General features: G+C 43.3%; 1 protein-coding gene across 1 annotated transcript in view; it reads left to right on the top strand.

Annotated features, from left to right (window-relative positions):
* The window catches only part of LOC102387735 (rap1 GTPase-GDP dissociation stimulator 1-like), a 78,201-nt gene that overhangs the window by 50,643 nt on the left and 2,881 nt on the right, over positions 1-24,677 (top strand). Inside the window, exons 7-11 of the mRNA XM_025193041.1 lie at positions 1,504-1,647; positions 10,646-10,780; positions 15,624-15,749; positions 20,235-20,374; positions 23,941-24,067. Coding sequence (XP_025048826.1) covers positions 1,504-1,647; positions 10,646-10,780; positions 15,624-15,749; positions 20,235-20,374; positions 23,941-24,067 — 672 coding nt within the window. The remainder of the gene's footprint in view (positions 1-1,503; positions 1,648-10,645; positions 10,781-15,623; positions 15,750-20,234; positions 20,375-23,940; positions 24,068-24,677) is intronic.

Genomic DNA, 24,677 nt, shown 5'->3' with positions numbered 1-24,677 from the left:
AAGTGATCCTGTGTTTTCACTGGAATTTCAATACTGAATACAGAGATGCAAACCCTTCTGCACCAAAATATGGGTGAAATCCTGGTTCCTGATTTAAATCGATTGCAAAATTCCAAGCATCAGGATTTTACCCCATGTATTTGAAAAGGGAAATTGGGAACAGCAGACAAGTGGTGGGGGAAGAACATGAACTTGATAAAAATGGATGGTGAAGGAATAGTGTCAAAAGAAATCCTTTGCATAATACATGCAGCCTACTTACTGTATGGAAATGCAAAATAAACTATCATCTCAGAAAGGTTATCATCTTTTGTGCTCTCCATACTCAGGATTGAAGATGGGCAGTAGAGTAACTAGGGGCACCTGTAAACGTGTGTGAAGGCTGCTCCAAAATGCAGTAATTGCCACACTGACGCATCTTGTGACAGGGGTGCTTTATCTAAAGCTCATCAAATGAGCTTTAGTTCAAGCACCCCCCACTGCCATTTTGAACCATGGGGATGCTGATACATAGATACTGTGGCACTTTAATTACAGCAGCTCTCACAGCCACTCTAATTAAAGCACCACCTGCCTAGGCATCAAGTGTGAGAGCGTACCAGGATCCCCGCTACTGGGAGCTTTTGCCACAACTAGGGAAGCTCTGTTGCCTCTGCCCAGCCACAAGAGCTGGGTAGAGCAGCCCCACACCAAACTATGCATCTGGGGATGGAGGGCAAGTGGGGTAAGAATGGTGGTCTCATCCTTGACCCAGGTGTTCCGTGAGTGCCCTGTACCACCTCCTCACAGAAAGACCCAGCAAATCATTTGGGGAATACCTCAAACAGGACAGTTTTTCATTCCATCTGTCAAAACATTTTTAAAAGCTTGTTTGACGCCTGTTGTTATATTTGGAAGAATTTGTTACATGTTTCTCAGGAACCAAATCTAGCAAGAGGCACATCAAAATATGGTGACCAGTGTTTGGAGTGAGCACAGTCTAGTTCCAAACTAACATAAAAAAATTCTCTCTCAAAATAGCTGTTAACTGTACCAGGAAAAAAAATTCCCACAGAAAAACAGGGCCATAACACTGCTGAACTGGAAGCTGGTGACACCAGCACAAGCCTGTGAAAAAGGACATTTATATCTTAGAGTATTTCACACTTCTAAAAAAAATAAATGCCATTCTGAGAGCATCCCATGACTGGATTTTGAAAGTAAGGCCACTCGCTGCACCTAACAAAGAGTATTGAGATGGCAAAAACAATTTTTAAAATATGAAACATTATAAACATCAACTGAAAAATTCTCCACTGACCAAAAAAATATCATAATGGTCTTTGTTACTACTGTTTCTTGTATTTTCCAGTGTCAACATACCTGTTATTAACCATGGTCCCTTAAACTATTGCCTATGAAAAGATTCTGTCTTAAATTCAAGGATTTAACCTTTTTACTTTACCGTTTTTGCAACGATTCATTAAAAAGCTGTTAATATTCATGTTATCCTCACCTCTGCAGATGCTCTGAAAATGCAGTTGGTAGAGACAGGTGTACATGAAGCACTGTCAGAGATCCTGCTGAGGCTCCAAGGCAGTTTACGAGCTGAAGATACTCTCATTGTGAAGGCTGCATCAGATCTCATTGTCTCTCTGCTCCTTGGAGGTAAGAGAGCCCAGATGCTTGCAACAACAGCAGCAAGTCCCATTAGCAGAGGGGAATGCCATCTGCTTCTGAGCTTTTATCTCTTTGTGACGCATCTGCAGCCTGTTTCAAGATAGCTAGGGGGAATTACTCTCACAAGACATCATATTTCTTCTATAATAGTAGAATTGTAGTACTCTTGTTCCTGTGTTTTTTTCTCTCAGTGTATGCGCATTTTGCCTCAGGCACCTAATGCCACTCTGACAGCTCCTGGACAGAGACTGGAAGTGCAATACCATAGCTTTAGGCTACCACCTCAATTATGGATGTGTACATCAGCCTAGACTTGGGTTTTTTCAGCTTTGACAGAATTAGAATTTGGAACAATTATTCCTCAGGAAATTCTGATGTTCTGTAGAAAATTTTTTGTTCAAATTTGAGATGCATGCAGGAACAGAAAAATCGAAATGCTCTTCACTTTTGAAACCCAGAAATGTTTGTGCATGATCAACATCTTAATTGAATGGAACAGCCACCTGCTGCCATCTTTGGGACCAGCCTGGGAAACACCTTAGAGTCAGGGTAATCTCCCACAACAGCATGAGAAGCCTGAAAACTTGAAAATATGACTCTGCCAGTTCTGCATGGATGCAAAACTGGCCAGTACCATGTCATGGGGAGATGTCACCTTTTTTACCATTTAACGTGTACACTGAACAGCCATTTAAACACTGGCTTAAAAGAAGAGGTGTCTCTCCCAGCAGCAGAAAACCAATGGCTGCTGCTTCTGTACCACAAGCCACCACTGCTGGGTCAGAAGACAGTGGACAGAAGGGTGAGGCTCCCATCTACATCCATTCCAGTATTCCACACCTCACCCCCCACCCGCCATTAGGCAGTGGCCAGGGCGTGTGCCCCACTTGCCCATCTATTGCTACTCAGAGCTAGAGTAGCCCACCTATTCTTCAGGGGTCCTAGGAAGTTCTGCTCCTAAGCATGCCCTGCTCACCCCTCCTGCTCTATATGTGCCAGTCCTAGAAATTAGGCCATGATGCTCCCTGCTACTGCTCTCAAAATCTGCATGCTTGAAAGTGGTGGCAGGGGCTCACCCTTAGGTTAAATTCACCACATCATTTCAAGGATTGGTGCCACATGGAATGGGAAAGGGCAGGAAGGGTGTGCTTGAGACCAGTTTTCCCAGGAGCAAACACCGTGGAAGAGGTACAGACATACTTGAGGCCTAGGTCACAGCCTCCAATCAATGGCCTCTCAGATGTTCCAGGCTTGTCACAGTGCTACTCAGCAGTGAGCTTGAAAGCTCTGAGATTGTCTATTCTGAGCCTGTCTGAAAGACAGGGATGCCCTGGAGCCAGAGACCCTGGAAGTTTGGATTACTAAGAAACCCAAAGGCAGTCTGGCAAGAACTAAGGTAGGAGTTTCCATGTATCAGCATTTGCCAACTAAAAAAAGAAATATAATCTTTCTTGTCAGATAAATTCTTAGCCTGCAGTAATTACAACTGGGCTCCTGTGGCCTAGGCAATAAAATATTTAGTCTTCTTCCCAAACAAGAAAATCTTGGATGCTGGATCAGACAGGTTTTGGGATGTGTTTCTAATGTGACATTGACTGAGCCTCAACTGGTATAATTCTGTGTGTCTACTTTCTGGTCCATGATATAAAGTGAAGGGCTGAGAACATAAAGTGTGGAGGGTAGATGGACCCTGTACAGAGCTTTGCAGACACAGCTCTCCATTTCATCTGAGCAGTTTGGCTGCATCTTTGTCATGGAGATATTCCAAGGCATTTGGCAGGTCCTTTTTTAAGTAAACTGCCTTCTCTAATGTACCAAGCCCGGAGCTGACATTCTCAGTTTTCAGCGTAAAAAAGCACATACCCAACACATTTGACTCATACCCATATTTCGTCTCCATTCATTAATCAGAACTGTAGCCAGTCTAAAACCACTTAGATTACTGACTGAGAGAAACAAGAATAAGACTGTAGGCAGACATAACAATTGTATTAATACCAAATTATGTTGATATAAGTTGTAGTGATACTGCTGCAACTTTCATCCTGTTTCATTCATGGTCCAAGTTACACTGAGATCCCAGGGTCAAGAAAACCTGTGCAAAAAACAAAACGAAAAGCAAGGCGGTGCATGTGGGGATAGCATATGCTGCCCAAAACGGGAGCCTGGCTGGCTCGAGCCATACTCTGGCTGCCAGCCAGGCTTCAGGGTGGCAGGATTGCCACTGCTACAGCCCCAGAATGGCCCCAGACTCCCAGGTAAAGCTGTTGGGGCCAGCCCAGCACTGACCCCAGCCTCCCTTACCCCACCTGGGGTAACCTGCCATGTGCCAGAGGGCATGTGGCACAGGTGTTCCTTGGGAACAAGTAGCAGCAGCACAAGGTGCACTCCTTGTCCTGGAGGAAACAAATGACCACACTCATGTGGACATGGCCATATAGCCATCTTGTATCACTACAGGATTTTTCCAAGGTAACACTTGTATCATAATAGCTGATGCTATTTTATGATACAATACTATCATAATACCTGCAGCTCCTCCTACCTGTTTAAAGTGGTTAAAAGATATATTTTTCTGTACTATAAGTGTACTAAAAGCCATGTTTTCTGTAAGAAGAACACTGCCTTCCTAGGCTGGATATTGTGCTATCTTACCTTTCATTTCCCCAATCATTGTACTGAAACCAAAAGAGAAAGAAAGACCAGAGTCAAGCAGTAGTTCTCAAAAGCAAAGAATGTTAAATGCAATAGAGACATCAGATTGCTGCCAAGGCTGTAATTTGATTCTGGTAGACTTGTGTTACTGGTGATTTAACAGTATTTAGGGCTACATGAATTTAAGGATAGCTGCACAGAATCATGCACTTATATTGCATGCTTTCCAAAAATCCCAACATATTTTACAGTTTATATTGTTAAAGTTATAAGCAGTGACAAATGTCTCTAAGTTAATCACCATACAGAATTTAAATTTCTCCAATTAAAAGCAAGTTTCCCTGAACTACAGAATATAATTTCAGTAATCTAAGATTTTCATTCTTTTAAGATTACACTTAACCTTGTCAGACTCCAGCAGGTAAAAGACAGAGAAAGTTATGGAGTGGATATATTGCCGTTCCCTCAGTCCCCATATGAAAAAGTCTTCTGAGGCATTCTGCACACAGATTGCATGTATGCGTGCAGAAATCTGCTATAACCTAGACATTAGGTTATAATCTAATTATAGACATTAGGTTAGTGTTAATCTTGCATTAACACTACTTTCCTACATTGAGTGAGGATTACTGTTAGACATCTAGAACCATCCATCTGATGGCCACCACTTAAATATCAAACAAGTTCACAAAATCACAGCTGTCTGGCAACCTATCACAAGCACAACCTGAACATGGAAGACTTAGGGTTCAGGGGTTAAAGTAACAAGCCTGGAAAGTCCAGGAGTCAAAGGGATCAAAGTCTAAATGCAGGCCATGCTAGGCAGAGGTTCAGACAAAAAGGAGAGACATCAAGGAGCAGACTGAGGTACAGGGAGATAGACTAGGGAACAGAGAAGCAAGGAGCAGGGACCAGACTAGGTTACCCAGGCCCCCTGTATACATTACAGGTATCATGTGATTAACTGGTTAATTGTGCAGTTAGATTAAGACCAGCTACACAAGCAAAGTACATATCACATGATAAAAAGCTCCAATTAGTTATAAAGTTAGATATTTAAAATGTGTACTGACTTCTAGTTGGTTGCTATTGAGCTTTAATTTGCATGTGTAGCAGGCAGGGTGGCCATCATAGAGGATAGTCCGGTGTCCTCTGTCCTCTATTGATATGAAACCGGACACCTTTATATCCTCTATTTTCCTCTTGAAGAGAAAAATAGAGGACATAAAGACATCAGGGTTTCATATCAATAGAGGACAGAGTAGCAGAAAACCTGAATGTCCTCTATGACGGCCACACTAATAGGGGGTTATCCAGGCCAGGGACCAGGAATCAGGAACCAGGACTAGAAGCATAGAATCAGGAGCTAACCAGAAGGGGAACCTGTCTTATTAGGAGCAAAAGCAAGCACTTTGCTGGAGTCAGCTGGGGTTTGTCTGTCTGCCTGCCAGCCAACCAAGCTCTGGATGCTCCATGTAGGAAGCATTGATACACTAATAACTTTTGAAACTTTCAACTCTCTAAACAGCAGATCAAATGAATAAATACAAAAAAGGAGCTTATATGTATTTTCTTGGCCTCGTCTTCATTTATTGTACTACAGATCAATCCATGCGGAAGCTGTTTGCTTATCGATATGGCATTATCTACCACAGGGGTCGGCAACCCCTGGCATGCATGCTGAGTGCGGCATGCGAGGCCATTTTGCTTGGCACGCCATGGCCAGCCCCAGCTCCAGGAAGCTGCTGCCAGCGACATGGCCTGGGCTGCTCCGAGCAGGGCTTGCAGCATCCCAGCTGCCTTCTGGGAGCAGAGGGTGATCCTGGCTGGCAGCAGCTCCCCAAAGCCAGGGCGGCTGCAGCCGGGAGGCTCCAAACACCTATGCTGGGCTCCGGCATCAGCTCCCCACCAGCACGAGCAGGCACACCTTGGAGCAGGGCCTGTGGCAGTGCAGTCCCAGTCACTCCTCTGCTCCCCGCATGGAAGTGATGAGCCCGATGCAGCTGTAGCCAGCCTGGACTCTACAAACAGCTGCGCTGGGCTCATCACCTCTTTGTGGGGAGCAGGGGAGAGACTGGGGCTGCACTGCCTCAGGCCCCGCCCCCACCACCCGCTCTAAGGTGCGCTGGTGCCGGAGTCCGGCACAGCTGTTTGGAGCCTCCCGGCTGCAGCTGCCCCAGCTCTGGGGAGCTGCTGCCAGCTGGGATCCCGCAGTGCTCCCAGCAAGCAGCTGCAAGCCCTGCTCGGAGCAACGCAGGCTCCAGCAGCTACCCAGAGCCAGGGTAGCTGCTGACAGCTACAGAGCCTGGGCTAGGGGTAGGAGGGAAGGGGCAGTAGGGCTGGGGGGCAGAGGCTTTGGGTGGGGGGCAAGGGGCACAAGCACGGTATCCTGCCATGTACCACTTGTCCTCATTTTGTTTTTCTGCCATTCCAGCACTCTGGCACCTTCCAAGGTAGGCATTATGGTGTTTTTTGGCACTCTGGCCAAAAAACGTTGCCTACCCCAATCTACCAGAATGTTGGTACCTGGCTTGCATCCAAACACATGCAGCTACAGCTGACAGGAGCACTGGCTATTAGGGCTGTGCAAAGCTTTGGTCGTTGATTCAATTCGGAGGAGATTCGGCCCGATTGGGCAGCTGAATCTCCAAATCCTAATTGAATCAAGAGACCCACTAACCTCTCCAAATCGAATTGGAAGCTTCCAAGTTTGGATAGATTTGAAGATTCAGCCATAGACACAGCTTTATATGTTTTTCTACGTACCTCGAAGTACCAGGTGTGGCTCATGAACACTGAGATGGTGGGGCAGATGGAGTAACCTACGGGAGCATTGCGGAGTGGGTGGGGCGCAGGGGTGTCTCCTGCACGCTTGGTGGCAGACCTGGAAGTGGACCAGAAGTACTTCCAGTCCACTTCCAGGTCTGCCACCGAGCATGCAGGGGACCCCCCTGTGCTCCCATGGGACACTCCATGTGCTCCACCATCTCAGCATTCATAAGCCATGCCTGGTACCTTGAGGTACATAGAAAAAAAACTATATAAAGCTGTATCTATGGCCAAATCGCTGATTCTCCAAATAAGAATCAAATCTTCAGATTCGGCTTAATCGAATCGGGACAGTGATCCGAATCAGCAAATCAAATCAGTCCCCCGAATCAGGCTGAATCGGAATCGGAATCAAATACTGCTTGCTTTGCACACCCCTCCTGGCTATGGCTAATTTTACCAGGAATGGTAAGAATACTTACTCACTACACCATCAAAGTGACCAATCTAGTAAGCACTGGTTTTGGTTTTTTATTACAGAACAGAGCAATAGCCATAGATGTCCTGGCTCTATCAAATTCACATAAACATGTACTTTAAATAAAGGAGACTAATCATTTAGAAGTCATTTTATGAATTTTTACTATTGTTATGAATCTGGGTAGCCAGCTATGAAAGCCATTTTACTTTCTCTATTCAAAGAACTACAGGGTATTTTGAGGACTAGAAATGAATTCAAAGCACAGCAAGTTTGTTGGTTGGAGATGTACATGAATAGATGGAAGGTAAGACTTTTGTAAGTGTCAGTTGTCTTTGATTCTAAGTTATTTCTGGAAGCAAGATTTAGGTTCTCTGAAAAATGTTGCCTGTAGTCATAGCAGAAGAAAAACTAAAAATTTTGAAACAAAGGATGAACTTTCAAGGCAGACCATTGTCTCCTGCAGAAAGAAAGGATCAATAATACTAATTACTATAAGCAAAGACATGCAAGGAAGTATCATTTCATCTAGGAAATCAATGCACTTTTACAGAATGGTTTAGAGGTATGATGAGTCAGTAAAAAGAAATTAGGCTTCGGCTATGTTTCCCATCTATTCTGCTACCGCTAGTATTGTCAGCTGTCATGGTGGATGCTGCAAGCTCTTAGTTAATACCAGGCATGGATTTTGCAACCTACATTACACAGATGAGTACTTTCATCTTTGTGGCTAGTCGCAGTACAATATTTGAAAAGGTTAACAAAGCAGGTTAACTGGTTGCAACAAATATCTTTAACTTACTTCCTGTTTCCCACTCCAAGTGCACAGCCATTCACACACGCACATGTACACACACACTTTCCTTTTAGACTTGAGTTCTTATGCCTTCTTATTCTACCATCACCATGAAAACTATCCTCTGTGCCTTTAAAACTTGCTAACTTAGAGTTGATTTGTTTGGCTGAATGACTTTCTTTGTCATTTTCTCACTCTCCATCTACCACCCCCACTCTTTGCATCAGACATTTCATGCGAAAGAAGTGAATAATCCCTTTCAGACCTCAGTCTATGCTGCTGATGTATGCACAGCCTTTAATCTAAGTAAAGAAATCCTGGGGAAAGCTAATCGTAGTGCCAAATGAGTTCTGAGGCAGTGAAAAGATGACAGGTTTTGCATCAAGGGAAAGTGGCTGTCCCTACTGGGTTGTGACTGTGAGCCTTTAAAATCAAAGACATATGCAAGGCTGCCACCTTCCAGGCAAAAAAAAAAAAAAAAAAATCCATAGACAACCACTTTGGACTTTTGTGACAGTCAAAGAAAGGTGTACATTAATGGATTCTTCTGTTTGCTTGAACACTCTCTTATTCTTTTGTGCTTCTCTTCCTCCCCTCTCCCCCTAAAGATAAATAAAAAAGAAGTCTGTCCTGAAAGTCTAAGACAATTTAAAAACTTCACATTAACTATTTTACCTGTAAAATTCTAATAGCGAAAACTAAATAATCTGTTTTCAGAAAGATGCAAACCTCTCAAAAGAGGCTTATGAAATTTTCCTTATTTTCTCAGTCTTCCAATCTCAAAAAAAAAAGTCAGGTCCAATTTGGGGAGTAGGCATGAGACAAAATCATCACCACTGATTTTTTTATTTTGAAGGGGAAATGAAAGAGCTGGCTTTGATAAAACTTGAAAAGTTGCAGAAAGTATCACTTCTTAGACAAAGCCCACATTTACATTTCACCAGTATTCAAGCTCCTACATAGTAAAAAGAAATAAGCATTTAGCTTAACTGAAATGAAACAGTAATGAGAAACATGACACCCTTTCATGAAAAGAATTGTACATTATTCAGCAGAGATTAGGAAGAAAAGCAATGTGGAATTGCCCTTCAAAACCACCAGAGGTTTAGAAGCACTTAATTAAGGTCAGTCATGTACAGAGGTCATAAATATAAATCCTGAATAGAAATTTAGTTTTCACAGCAAAGGGATCCTGAACCAACTAGATTCTCAGTTAGTAGAACTGTCTCTAGAGTTCCATTGGTATGAATTTACATACCAGTTTACACCAGCTGAGGATCTGGCATTGGTATGCAGCATTCAATTCTCTGCCATATTACAGCAAGTTGCACTCATATCACAAGAGGATGAAGAGAAAAAGCACAGTCCTGACTACAGTCAAGTTCAGCCATTCTTCCCAAAAATAGTTTTTTTCATGTTCCAGTATTTGTACTTCAGAAAAGTATCTGCTTCTTGCCTCCAATATTTACCCTAATGAACATATCACTGCAAGGCACTTTCAAGGTGGATACCCAGGATATATAGGCATTAAGGGAATGAAGAAGTTAAGAAGAAATGAAGAAGTCCCTATGAGAGGACTATATGATGTTTCCTTTCCATTAGAGGATGCACAGATCAGATAAGAGATTGCAGGCTGATGGAATTGTAAGATATGAAAGGTTTGATGGATGAAGACAAAAGGGACATGAGTTTCAAGATTCCTTCCCCCTGCCCCTCTGCCCCCCACACTGTTTTTAGTGATATACGTATTATGGGGACAGCACAATATAAAAGCAGGAACTTCAGTGAATTATTGTCCTCTGATTCTCCCCAGTGTTAAATAGGTAATTAACTCATTAAATCAGCTGGCATTCCACCCCATACCAAGAGTACAAATTCAAATTGGAACTCTTACATTTTGGAAATTAGTTACACAGAAGGGCCAAAAGTTTATCTAGTCTAAATTCAGAATTATAAAGCCATTGGGACAACTGACAGCTGTCACCACCCTGGAAGAAGTATTTGGATGAAGATGGAAGAAATGAGTCCAAAGACTTTGGTGATCATTTCTTCTAGCTTAAGTTAATTTGCAATAAAAGATGGTTCAGAGTAGATATAAAAGTGGCATATTAGGTACCTTTGGCATCTTTGCCTAATGTGAGAGCAAGCTTTGTGCCACTGAAGCTTGTGGATGATGATTGTACCCTTGCTACTATTTTTATGCAACTTGGTTGAAATTCAAAACTTCAAAGGCAACAATAGTGCTGTGTCTGTCTTCCCAAACGCTTGTTTTCTCTTCTTTCTTAAAGATGGTAATTGCATACGGATGGTGCAGCTGGGAATCGTACATCAGCTTTTGGACCTTCTAGAGAAACACATGGACAATGGGGATGTCTCTATTCAACATGCTGCACTCAGTGCACTTCGAAACTTTGCTATACCAGGTACATGACTTGAAGGTGATAAACCCTAAACAATTTGTATTTATGTAGGAACAGTCATAGCTTAATCAAAATCCCAATTGTGGTGCCTTTCATTCTGCCAGGTACCTGAGGGTTTTTTCTACAGGTTTATGAATGCAAATAACTCAATGGGATTACATGTGTGCATAAAGGTAAAGAACCTAAAAGCATAAGCAGAGACCTGAAAACTTGTACTGAAATGGTTTAATATTTCACACTAACACTGTAACAACAAAGAATCACATATGCACCTTAAACTGTAGGAGGAAAATATTCTCTTGCACCGTCTCTTCAGGACATTTTACAAAATTGCTCTCCCCTTTAAAACTAATGCTCATTTAGAACAAGTCAGTATTTGGTCTACATACTAAAGATCTAGGAATCTTTAATTCCTCTGCCTGAAAAGGGTGTTTGTACCTGAAAGCTTGCAAAAAAGAATTTTTCCAATCATTTTAGTAGATCTAATAAAAGATATTGGATTTTTCCAAAGAACCTTGTCTGCCTATGTCCTTAGACCAACACAGCTACAACCAACACCCTAGGAATCTTTAACAAATACATCAGGGCACTGGTTCTGGGCTCTCTTTCATGTCAGATTCATTCCAGTAGAAGGATGAAATTTGAACCAGGAATTAATTGAGCTGAATACATAACACAGTACAGTGCCTGCCAACATTATTCTGAATCACAGGTTTAGTATTGGCTCAGATTGGAAAAAGCTCCCAATACTACTTTCTGCAAGAGCAAGATTTTCTTGGAGGTCTCTTATGCAGGTACTAAGTAGGGCTGTTTATCTTCTGCATAGCTTAAATAATTGCTAAATCTGTGTTAAAATAAAGTCATATTGTTTCCATAGAATAACTCTGTACCTCTCCTATTACCTCTCCTCCACTCTCTCCTTTAAAACTTGGTAAACTGTCTGCCTTCTCTAAAGAAAACACAAATCATTCTAGAATTGTATTACTTTCTCTCAATCCCTCTGTTAACGGTTAGGTTTTTGCTAACATACCTTGTTGAATGAGAGCAAGTCACAATGAAAAAAAAATGTTTAAAGTTTTAATGCAATGTAATTCACAACATGGTTCATAGAATAGAAGGGACCTGTCACTTGTCCTTAAACTGTTGATAATCATTTCAAGGGAGAAGAGTTTTCTAAAACTCCCTTATGTAACTTGTGCAAAGACAAGCAAACTTCAGTCAGTGTACAGAGTCCTGTATAGGTGTTTCTGCATGCTAAGAATATGTCATTGGCCATAATGGATTTAAGCCGCCTTTTCCCCCACTTAGGGAACATATGGCATTGCATGACAAACATGGCTATTATTGAAAAAAACAGCTTTAGTTACAGGTGTCTAACAGGATTAAGTTGACAAGCTGTCCATGATATTACAGAAACAAATCCCAGATAATCCATATACAGCCCTACACAGGAACTACTGTGCTGTGATGCAGGCAAGAATCAGGAGCACAGACAAGAATATTTTAGTAAGACAAAGGAAACTGCATGGTTAACACTAACCTGAAAGACAAAAGGTGGGTGGGGGGGCACCCTTAGAGACTTAAATGGTCAGTTTCTATGGTTCCACCCTGTCCTATCTTCTGCCTGACTTCAGCCCAACATGACTGGCCACCTCTGTAATAGCCTGGCAGTGGCAGATGGTCAATACTACTTCTGGTTTTAGTGAGACCTACAACAATAATACTTAAATTTTCTTCCAGACAAAAATCCTTGAACTAATACTCATGCTTGTATGCAGTAACAAGAATAAGTTATTCGATGAACAAAGCACAGATACCTTGGCCTCTGACCTAACATACATTTTTTGCTTTCCAGTACCTGGGTACCTAATGCTGACTCTCCACTGGTTCGCTGCCACAACCAAGCACCTGTTTTCCTTAATATCCGTTAGGTAGTCCTCAGGATCACTTGTGCCAGGCTCTGCTTCAGCACTGAGAGTACTTATCCTAAATCTGCTTTATAAAAGAGATCTACCCCTTTCCTTTGTGCTGCACTACCTACAGCAGCACAATGAGGACACTTAGCAGTCTGAGCATTGAATCTGTTACAGCCAGCTCAGATAGGAAACAGAGTGGCTGTTTAATACTGCACAGCAACATTACTACACAGCAGTAAGGCAGGAAGAGAAAGAAAAGGCACTCCCTTTCTAGCTAAAGCTGTAAAGGTATCTTAAATGGGCAGGATGTAGTTACCTGCTTTAGAATACAAGGCAAGATGTTGAAAAGTTCCTAAAGGGAATTAAGTATCCCACTCCCATTGCCTTAACTTTGGTAATATGTGCCATAGGATCTTGAAAGATCACAAGTACTGAGGATATTTACTAGTCTCTTCTGAATGATGGTGCTACGACGGTACAGTTTCTGCTGACAGCTTGCTGGACAAACGGCATGATACTGACTCAGGAGGAAGTCCATCCCCCATGACTAAATACCGAGCCAAGTTGGGTACCTGGGTGTTTCTTAGAGGTTTTTTATCCGAACAATGAATAATCCTGACTTGGTATAAATCATCTAATGGATTCATAGAACAAGGAAATGTAGTGACAAAGCTGCAGTTTAATTCCTGTTTCAATCCCTTCTATGATAAACCAGCACATCTTAATGGCTTATACAATTCTACTTCAATGTGCTGAATGATCAAATATTTGTATATTGATTGGGGTGTAGTTTAATTTTGGTAATACTTATTGTTCAAAAACCAATTACAAACACATCCAGATTTTTTTGAAGTGTGAGTTTCTTGCAGGAAACTAGCACACTGTGATCCAGAACATGAAAAGGAGGGCGGGCGGGGATCAAACATAGGAGTTTGATTAAATAAATCTGTCAATTACTACAAGATACATGAAAGGAATTTAATTAAACAATTTTTTTTTTTAAAGAAAGCAACAGCCCAGATGTGATTTAAACATGGAAAAGAAGGCACTTAAAAGTTCTGTGAAATCCTCTTGCTAGCCAAGTTATCAGCTCTAAAGCAAACATCAAAATAGGAAAATGATCAACAAAATCCTATAGTTAAACCACACTTCCCATCAGCTTTGATACCACACAGGCTATACCTGGAAGAGGAAATACAATAAACAAAAGCATACTGAAGGAAAGTCAAGCAGAACATTAAAGAGAAATCAATTAAATAGGTTCTAAACCTTATGGATGGGCACAAGAGGTGTCTTTAATTGATTCAAATGCAGAGTGGTGCCAAGGGGATTTTTCTTGTAAATTCTATTATGCTCAAGTGACTGAGGTTTGAGTCTGTGCCACTGGAACTGAAGGAAATTACAAACAAGTTAATTAACAGTTAGTGTCTGTTTCTCAGTATGCCCAACAAGATAAAGGAGGAAAAAAGACAGAAAAATCCTTGTCTAATTCAGTTACCCCTGGGGACCTGGTGACCGTCTATAAACTCACTAGGGGGAACCAGAAGGGTTTGGGGGAGACGCTGTTTCCCCTAGCCCCTGCTGGCATAACAAGGAATAATGGGCACAAGTTGATGGAGAGGAGGTACAGATTGGACATCCGAAAAAACTACTTCACAGTCAGGGCGGCTAGGAGCTGGAACCAACTTCCAAGGGAGGTGGTGCTGGCCCCTACCCTGGGGATCTTTAAGAAGAGGCTGGATACTTACCTGGCTGGACTCATTTGAGTCCCGTTTTTGTTTTTAGGGTGAGTGGTTTTGTTTGTTTGTTTGTGTTTTTTGTTTTTTGTTGTTCTCCCGCCCTGGCGGGGGGTCGGGCTAGAAGATCTATTAGGTCCCTTCCGACCCTGAAACTATGAAACCCCAAGCAAGGAAAAGCGTAAAGCAGTTCAAGAGAAGATTACTTTGGAGGAAACAGATTTTAGTTCGACTTAAGTAACATTGCAAAGGTCTTGGGCTTTCAGAACAAAAGGTTCTGTAAATTACTTCTACTGCATCCCATTTTGGATAGGGCTGAACAAACTGGATTTAGTCTTCTGAAGCTAGCCCCAGGTGGGTGGTAATCTTCCACTGGGATTCAAAAAAAGAAAATTTCTTCATTATGTTTTTCTCTCTTTATGCACCTTCTTTTGGCCAGGACTGAAACCAGAAGTATCCAAGTATGATGAGAATATGTGTCCCTATGAAGTTTTGAGTTTTGCATGACCCAAGAGCTAAGAATAGTTCTTGCCCTTAGCATGCCAATTTAACCAAACTAGACAATTAGCGAGTAACCTACTGTTAATATTTAAAAGCATAGATTCATAGATGCTAGGGTCAGAAGGGACCTCAGCAGATCATCGAGTCCAACCCCCTGCCTAGGCAGGAAAGAGGGCTGGGGACAGATGACCCCAGCCAGGTGCCTGTACAGCCTTCTCAAAGACCCCTAAGGTAAGGGAGAGCACCACCTGCCTTGGAAACCCATTCCAAATTTTGGCCACCCTTACCGTGAAGTGGTTTTTCCTGATATCTAGCCTAAATCTGCTCTCTGTCAGTTTGTGACCATTGTTCCTTGTTACCCCAAGAAGCACCCTGGTGAACAGAGCATCTCCGATCCCTTGCTGTGTCCCCCTAATTAATTTGTAGGTAGCCACAAGATCACCTCTTCAGCCTCCGCAAGAGGGCCAAGTCCCTCAGTTTCTCCTCTTAGGGCTTGTCCTGTAAGACACTGACCATATGAGTGGCTCTCCTCTGGACCCTCATCATAGCACCTATTACACTGTCAAGTCAAAGTACTGACTCTCTCACCTGGAAACTAACATGGTCCAAGCCTGGCCCAAGCCATTGTAATATCCAAGCCCCGTGTTAAAGTTTTCCAAATGGCAGTCTAGTTTTTCTGACTTTTTTTTTTAGTGGCTAACAAGATTCAGATGCTGGAGGAAGGTGTAGCAGAGCGGATCAAGATGCTTTTAAGGTCAGAGATGCCTCCTGTGCAGTTTAAACTTCTTGGAACATTGCGTATGTTAACGGATGGACAAGGTATGGAACTACTTTTGTTGTTTTCCTTTTCACTAGTAATTTGAAATTTTTCTGTCAAAGCATCAGAAGACAATGGGCTAACTGCTTGTCTGATAGAATTCCACCTGATATAAGACAGATTGGAGCACTGTTGTAGCCTTGGTGGTCCAGGAAATGTGAGAGAAACCTTCTCTCTCAGACCTGTGCCCAAGTTTGTCTAATATCTATCCCCATTGTACAGTTGGCCCAATAAAAAGATATCACCCCCAAAACCCATATAACCCCACTAACACAGAAATATCATACCAGCTAAGAATTCGGTACAGTTTGTCAAGAACTGTGTACCAAAAAAAACAGAATCCCAAACAATAACTGAGATACAAGGAGGCAAAAAGAAATGAGATTTCAGAAGTCAAAGCAAGAACTGATGCAAGCCCTGCATAAGCATTTTCAGCTAAGATGCATTAGTGTTTTGGTGATGTAACAGAAGAGAGAATCAGGACAAAAAAAATAGTTCAATTCCTAAAAATGAATTAACAGAAGATTAGGAAATATAAGAGGATAAAAGGGGCTCTAGTACTTGCCAAAAATCTCTGTACCATCTTACAGGATCATCTTACAATTCTGGCTCATAAATCACTTGGATTCTTGGGTTTTTGGGGGGCACTGTACTAAGACAATTCTATGTCAGAAGCCCAAATTGTGCTATTGTACACATAGGTAGGTTGGCGTGAAACAATGACATTTAATGCATCTAAGTGCCTTTTAAAAACCAAGATACAGGAGGGAGCACAACTTAAGAACCTAAGTCTGAAAATTGTGTTTTCAGTCTACTGCAATAAGATAATTCATCCTGACATGGATATATATAGTGTCCTGCCAGAATGTAATCATGCACAGAAGCAAACATGGTGCTGCTGCAATGAAATATTCTTGTTACTTCAGTGTAGAGGAGTAGCTATCCTAGAACAATATTCACCATGAAACTTGTGCTTCAGATTTAAGGGAGGAGTACAAAAAAAGGAAACAAGATCAGAAAATAACAATTGGGTTCCTGTCTCAATACTGTTAGGTATAGCTGGGCACAAAGAATACTGGTTTAAGTAGCAAAAATTCATCAGTTATATGGGGGAAAACAAAAGGCTGATATTTCTTACTGCTATATACCCTGCATGGTCATGAACACCTGCACAGGATGGAGGTTAAAATATTACAACTGATTTGGTAGACATGTCTACAAATTTTTTAAATGAATAAACAAGGTGCAAGATTCTGGAAAATCAGGTATAGAAACCTGATCAGGAAAATCAGGTATTTGGTACAAAATTTAATGGAAGATTTCCATTTGCATCTTTTCACAGGACTGAATGATATCACTAAGTATAGTGGAGCCCATCGTACAAAACCAATTTCTCTCTCTAATGCTTTGGAGGACATTACTCAAACTTTAATTGTGTTACAGAGGTCATGCCTTCCGAAATAAGAATATGCTTCAGAGGATACTTCTTCTGAAACAGAAACATGAAGATAAACCAACTCTGACTGCTTGGACCCAAAGCAAAACTGGACTCATACTGGTTTTCAACCAGAACAATTCCAGTAATTTCAGCTGAGTTGCTACAGGTTTACATTGGCCAAATGAAATCAGATTTTGGTCTCAGTGGGGGCATCTACATGTACACTTTACTGCAGAGTTGCCTAATTAGCTCTGCAGTAAAGCATCACCATCTACATGTGTGGTGCTACTAGGCTACAGTAAACTAGTTAATTTCACCATAGGATACTGCCAAGGCTGTCCCTGAGGGGGAGGGGGAGAAAATCGGGGCGACCGCCCCAGGCCCCATGCTTTGGGTGGCCCTGCAGAGCCAGGTGGAGTGGCTGCGGTGACTCCATGCTGCCGCTGGCTTCATGTCCAGCCACTCCCCCCGCCCTGATGGAGCCCCACACAGGCTGATTTGCCCTGGGCCCCGCACCTTGCTCAGAGTGTCTCTGGATACTGCTGCCCAACACAAGTACTATCTTACAGCAGAGTTATTTAGTGCACTGAAACACACAGATGTAGATGGTGGCCAGGACTGGGTAGGACATGAAGGTGCTACAATGCGGGGGCTGCCTGCCAGCTAGCCTCACATTATAGCACCCGTGTGCCCCAGCCATCCCTGCTGCAGCCCGTTGAGTCTCAGGCTGCTAGGTTGACCCCCAGGACACCCTGCCAGCTGGGGCCATGCCACCCCAGCTCAATGTGATGTGGTCCTGAGCAGTTGTATAAATGCTAGTCCCAGAAGCAAACTCTGGCACGAACTGTTTATTCAGAGATTATTCAGGTGCATTAATAGCATGTATAGATGCATCTAGTGAGATGTAATAATGTCTAAAAAAGAATCTTCTCCTGAAATACTGTAGAATGTCTACTATGAAGTAGGAAACATCTAAAAGGCCATTTAAGTTTTACCTTCCCAAATCAGAAAGCAAAAAGGCCTCCCACCTTTAATTGCCTTATGTTCCTTTTACCCATGAGCTAACATTGACCTTAATTAACTCAGCATGAAACACTCTCATGAACATGTGTCTACTAACAAGTCCCTACTAAATTAGTTAATTTTATTATCTAGTATAAATTTATTACTCCGACAATTGCCGGGCACGCTGATGCCTGCAGAATTTAGAAGGCAAGATTCTCTCTAATTATGGCAATCTGGATTTAGAGCTGTCAGCATCATTACATTGAAAAGGGGATACAGTAACTATTGTTTCCCCAGTGTGCCACACCAGCAGACTTGTATGCTTTCAGAAAAGGTCCTTTGGGTATGTGGCTAAACTGTAGCTAAACTTAATGTTAAACCAGACACAATTTAGTTAAGCCAAACATTTCATAAATTGAAGATACAAATGGTTCCTAATTAGATTTTTGTTGAAAGAGTTTCACTACTGGCAGAGAGCATACAAGTCCAATTGGACCACAACTTGATTCAAGGTATGCCTTCAGCAAACCTTTTAAACTAGCTCCTTTAACCAACATTGCACCACTTAGAGGAAAGCCTTCTGGACTCTTAACAGGATTATCGTGATCTCTTCAGAAGAGCACAGGATGTTCTAAGCTAGAAACAAAGCAGCTATTCTCTTATGACGTGACATGCCTGCCATTCTGCTGAGATAAGAAATTCTCACTCAAAAGAGGAGCAAATGGATAATCTTTAGACACAGCCACAAGCTCTGAGAACCAGATTGCTCTGATTTATTTCCTGTGGTTTCTTCAATATTTTGTGGGTGAGAAATGGAAGACAAGAAACACATGAACACAAATGCCCTCCTTCCCAAAGCAGAACAGGGATGAGATATGTATTGTGGGTTTCTGTAGATAAAACATTTCTTATGGCCTGTAGTAACAAGCTTCTGGTAGGCCATTGTGATGTTATTTGCCCTATCTTAGTTGACAAAGTTTCACTCTTTACAGCGTATTACAGATCCCAATACAAACACAGAAAACAGAGCATGGTCTAGGGCAGTGATTCTCAAACATGCCACAACATGCTTTAAGGGAAGCTGGGAGGTGCATGAGACCTCCAGGAAGTGGCCTGGCATGGCCTGTCCCACCTTATATTGGGGTGAGAAAGGCCAGCTGAGCAGACAGTGCCTCAACCAGATAAATCTGGCAGCCCATGGAGGGACTCAGGGGAGGATGAGTCAGTGTCAAACAAGCTGCAGCTCCTTGCAAGGAAGCAGTGCATGAAGCAGGGCCTGTAGGGTGTGCAAGATGCAGGCCCTGCCTAGCAGCCATCACAGATCTGGGGCTGCTTCCATGCAGGATACAAGGCTGCTTCCTGCTCTAGAGGGAGCCTAGAGCTCAGCCCACCACACACACAAGCTGGCACCTACAGATAAAGAAATGAAGTTGCTCATAAAGAGCTGCAAATCTTGGTCCCCATCCTTTAGTCAGACCAGTGCACCTATGTACCTATGGGGCTGCGGCCCCAAAGTATTTTATTTTCTGGCTTGTGCCCCATAACTTCAACTGTAACTTGCCTTTAAAGTAGTGTTTCTGCTTTTCTTCCATGCTTTTAATTAAAAACACAGGACTTTTATAAAAACAACAACCATGGATTCAGCCCAGAAGGCTGTTCTACAGGTGAATAAACAGAAATTTGGATAGATACACACAATAAATCAGTGGCTAGGCCAGGAAAAAAAGGCCAGACCCCAGCTGGCATAAGTCACTGAGACAGATTTCCTGGGAAATCTGCCCAGATTTGTCCCAATTCCTTTTCTAATCCCAAAGGAACATTTTAATTGCTTGGAATATTTTATGCTTGACTTAGTTTCCCCTGTAGTCCTGATCTGCTTGTTTGCAGTGCATATTGCTAAGCAAACCCAATAATAGTTCCCTTGTGTACAGCTGCAACAGGGGAGAACATGAACAGCAATAAGAATCTGTAACGATTATCTTTTCCAGTGCATCCCTCTGCTACCAGTTCAGACCACCTACCTGACTAATTCTCGTCTTTTCAGCTGAAGCTGCTGAGATACTGGGCCAGGACACCACTTTGCTCAACAGGCTTGTGCAATGGTGCAACTCCAAAGACCAAGCTAGTGTTTGTGGAGAAGCAAACCGGCTGCTGGCATCACTCTTGAGTCACAGTAGATCCCAGGTATGAAAAGTATTGGTATAATTCATTTTCTTTTTATTGTCATGTGTGTTCATAGCTAGCCTGGCATCCCTGGAGAGTTAGGTCCTCTACTTTACAAACAGGACATAGGGTTTTTCCACACTGCCCCTCCAATAAGCCTCACTACCAGCCTCACTACCAGCTGACTGTCTCAGGGTAGAACACTTTCCAGGACTCTTCTGTCCTTGGCCTTTAAACTGAAACAACAAGGATGTTCAGTGCCATTTTTTGCTGAAGTATGTAACACCTGTCAGCTGGACTGGAGTAAGTACATTGCATAAATTTCAGGTGTCTGTTGGTAACAACTTTAAGTCACTAAACCACATGGGCTAGATGGGTTTCAACCAACAACGTAGAGGTGGAACATTAAAACACCAGTTCCTGAGACCTTCATGAAGTACTAGGCACAATCTTGTGTTTACATGAACATATATCTACTACTATCACACTTGAAACAAATATTTTTTTTAAACTGAAAAAAATAAAGCCTGTCTGTAGCAGGGCACCAAGATGTGTCTGCTGCTTTAAAGGGCAGAAGCAGCCTGGCCAGGATGCTCAGAAGGCTAGGCAGAGCTCCACAGCTGTGGGTTGCCTAAGCAATGGCCTAATAGGGTAACTGGCCCTCACCTTCAGGCAGTCAATTGACCAGGAGGAGACAGGGCCTTGGGGGACATATAAGCCTATGTCTGGATCTAGCAGGAATACTTTATCTCTAATAACTGCCAAGGAAAGGAGCCTCTGCCCAAGCGAGCTACCCGAGATTAGGTATTGCCTACTTTGCTGCCTACAAAAACTGAGGATCCAGGGGCCTAAGGTACCGAGGGCTAAGAGATGCGTTGTCCTAAGGGTGCAAGTTTTACCCTCTTAAAGAGACAGAACACTGTCACCATTAGCGTTATGTTGTAGCCCACGGGCTTATATTTGTGTTATTGTTTATTCCAGTGGATCAGGATGAGACTATAAGGGGAGGTTTGGAGGTCTCAGTGCTCAAAGAAAAGGGCATGATCTGGGCAGAGCCCACTGGTGGGTGCATAGAACCACATGCCAGAAAGAGAAAAGCACCGAGCTAGGCACCAGAGAGAGAGGCCCTAGAGAGCAAGAGGCACTGAGCTGGGTGCCAGAGCAAGAGGCACCAAGAGAGAAGTGCCAGAGCGAGAGGCACTAGAACAAGAGGCACCAAACCGGATGCCAAAGTGAGAGGCGCTGAGCGAGAGGTGCTGAGCTGGGCACCAGAGCGAGAGGTGCTGAGCTGGGCACCAGAGCGAGAGGTGCTGAGCTGAGCACCAGAGCGAGAGGTGTCAGAGCAAGAGGCACCGAGAGCGAGAGGCGCTAAGCCAGGCACCAGAGCGAGAGGTGCTGAGAGAGAGAGGCGTTAAGCTGGGCACCAGAGAGAGGGGTGCCAAAAGAGAGGCACCGAGCTGGGCACCAGAGCAAGAGCCAGAGAGAGAGGCACCGGCCTAGGTGCTGAGCTGGGCACCAGAGTGAGAGGCACCAAGCTGGGTGCCAGAGTGAGAGGTGCTGAGAGAGAGGCACTGAGCCAGGCCCCACAGGGAGAGGTCCCGAGAAAGAGGTACCAAGCTGGGCACCAGAGAGAGAGGCACCAAGCTGGGCACCAGACCGAGAGGTGCCAAGAGAGAGGCACTGAACCAGGCTCCAGAGAGAGAGGTGTCAGAGCGACAGGCACCAAGCAAGAAGCACCGAATCAGGCACCAGAGCAAGAGGTGCTGAGAGAGAGGCGCTGAGCCGGGTGCCAGAGAGAGGTGTCCAGCTGGGCACCAGAGACAGAAGCACAGAGCACCAGATACCAGAAAAAGGCAGAGCCAGATGCCAGAGTACTCAGTGCCAAGGGGGCGTATAGAGTTGATAACAACAGCGTAACGCCTCCAAGGCTTGGGACGTAATAAAGTAGGGACTGGTGTCATGTAGAATGCTCTGGGGATTAGGGCATTCAGAGGGCAGCCTGTTGCCTAGAACTATCTATTTATTTTCATTACAACAAGGCATGGCAGGAAAGGTAGGTGGGCAGACTTCCCAGGACAGGTGGGTGGGATGATGTAGAGATTGGCCTCAGGACGGCCCTCTGTCACACTGTCTCATACCAATCTTTCAGAAATTCTAATGCGTTCACATGCAAAAGGAAAGGATGAATATTGTATTCCTGATTACCAAAACACTGTTAATGCATTACTTAAGGCCTTTATATCGTTACCTGAAAATGAAGCAAAAGTTCAGAGGCTCCTGAACTTCTGTTTCCTTTTCAGGCAATGACATAAGACAGAGTTATAATTTGCATAATATTAGAGAAAGCAAATTGAATCTCTGCTTGTTCAAAAGCTGCAATAATGGAAACTTGAAACATAAAACACTAAATGTTAGATATATCTACATACAGCTATAGATAAGAGAGTGCACGCACACTGGTATTCCAAGTCAATGAATTTAAGCTGGCTTTCAAGCAGAGATACATGACCAAAGGAGAAGAAACTCTGGGCATTTATACACATGCTTTAGGAGATGCGGGGAGGGAGGACTTTGATTAGAACAGCTCCAGGAGCTGCTCTAATTAAAGCACATGGAGTGTCAAGTGTATCAGCATTCCCACAGTGAAAAATGGCAGTGGGGGTGCTTTAACTAAAGCTCTAACAAACTTTAGTTAAAGCCCCCCCCACTGCCATTTTTCAGTGTGGGGACACTGACACACATGGTGCTGGTGTCTGCTGGAGAGTAGTAATTACCACACTCCAGCAGACTCTTATTAATAGAGTCTGCTCTGACTTGCTGTAAGAGCAGCCTCGCTGCATGTATGTAGGTGCCCTCACTGCACGTGTATAGGTGCCCATGTCCAGCAGCATAGATAAAATACAACAAAAGTATCTAGGTTAGAGTTTCTTCCATTGCAGGAAGTCTATTTGCATCTATTTAGAGACATTCAGGAGTGAAATCTGATTTCCATTCGTCACCCCAGTGTAGGGTGGATTACCACACGTCCAGGTTTTCGTGGACATGTCCTCTTTTTTGGTTCTCTGTCCTCCATCCAGGCAGGTTTTTCAAATGTAAGCATCGGGGTTTTGGTCTTCCTCTTCTTTCCTGGGGTTGCCCCAGCAAGGAGCCTCTTGGGCTGGGGGCAGGGGAAAGTTGATTGGAGGCTGGGGGATCACATGCTCTATGTGCAACCCCAGCAGCTGCAGGCAGGAGAGAGAGAAAGAGAGAGTGTGTATGGGGGGAGGGGGGGCAGCAGGTGGGGGGTTGGGGGGTGGGCAGGGGGCTGCAGCTCAGGAGTTAGGGGCATCAGCAAGGACAGGGGGGTTGCGGGTTGGGAGTGAGAGGCACCAGCATGGTCTGGGGGATGGGGTGCAGTGGGTCAGGAGTGAGGGATAGCAGCAGGGCTGGGGCAGGGCCTATGGCTTGGGAGTGAGTGGCAGGAGCAGGGCACAGGCATATCGCTGCCCCCCGCACTATCCTGTACACCTTCCCCTCCTACAAGTGTTCTCTTTTTTGATTTTATTCTGTGATATTTTTCCTGACCATTTTTATTTTTCTATCAACAGGAAGTAGTCAAAGCCATCCAGCAGGCACAAGGAGTGAAACACCTGGTTTCCATGACTACAAGCGAGTATGTTATCATGCAGAATGAAGCTCTGATTGCCTTGGCCATAGCATCTGCAATTAATTTAGGTACTCTCCCACTCCCAAAGTACTGATCTGACTGTTTAAGATGTTCTTTCTGTTAACACGATGTTGTCATATTGTCATGGTGTTAATTTTGCAGCAATTTACAGAGCATATAGCAAGGTATGTTTCTTGTCTAAATAAAACAGGCAAAGCAATTTCTAACTATTCTAGAGATAACAGATAAGGAAAGGAAAGGACAAGGGATTTCTTCAGGATATTGGCTTTAGGATGGATTTGGGTGAAGATGACTGACAAATTGGGGCAGAAAACTATTCTGTGCATACTGAATAGCATGATAGAGCACATGCAACTAAAAGGACTAGAGAGGGAAATAATGTAAGATTGTGAAGAATAAGTAAAAGGATGTGAATAGGGAACAGAAAATAAAAATGCAGGTAGAGGCCAAATTATGCAAGGTTTCTTACTTAAGAATAAATAGGAATAGATTCAAGGAGAAAGTGAGATCAGAGAGCATCGTACAGGCACGTGCCTAGTAAGTAGAAAAGAGAAGTAGGCTAAAGAGTCCTGCAGAAATTCTGAATGAAGCAAATTAAAATAATTGTCCAATTTACAGTTGTGGGTTGGATTTTCAGCTCTGTGCTGAGCCTTCACA

Source organism: Alligator sinensis, unplaced genomic scaffold (assembly GCF_000455745.1).
Source record: "Alligator sinensis unplaced genomic scaffold, ASM45574v1 scaffold616_1, whole genome shotgun sequence".
NCBI classification, from domain to species: Eukaryota; Metazoa; Chordata; order Crocodylia; family Alligatoridae; genus Alligator; species Alligator sinensis.
This window is presented reverse-complemented; position numbering and strand designations above follow the sequence as displayed.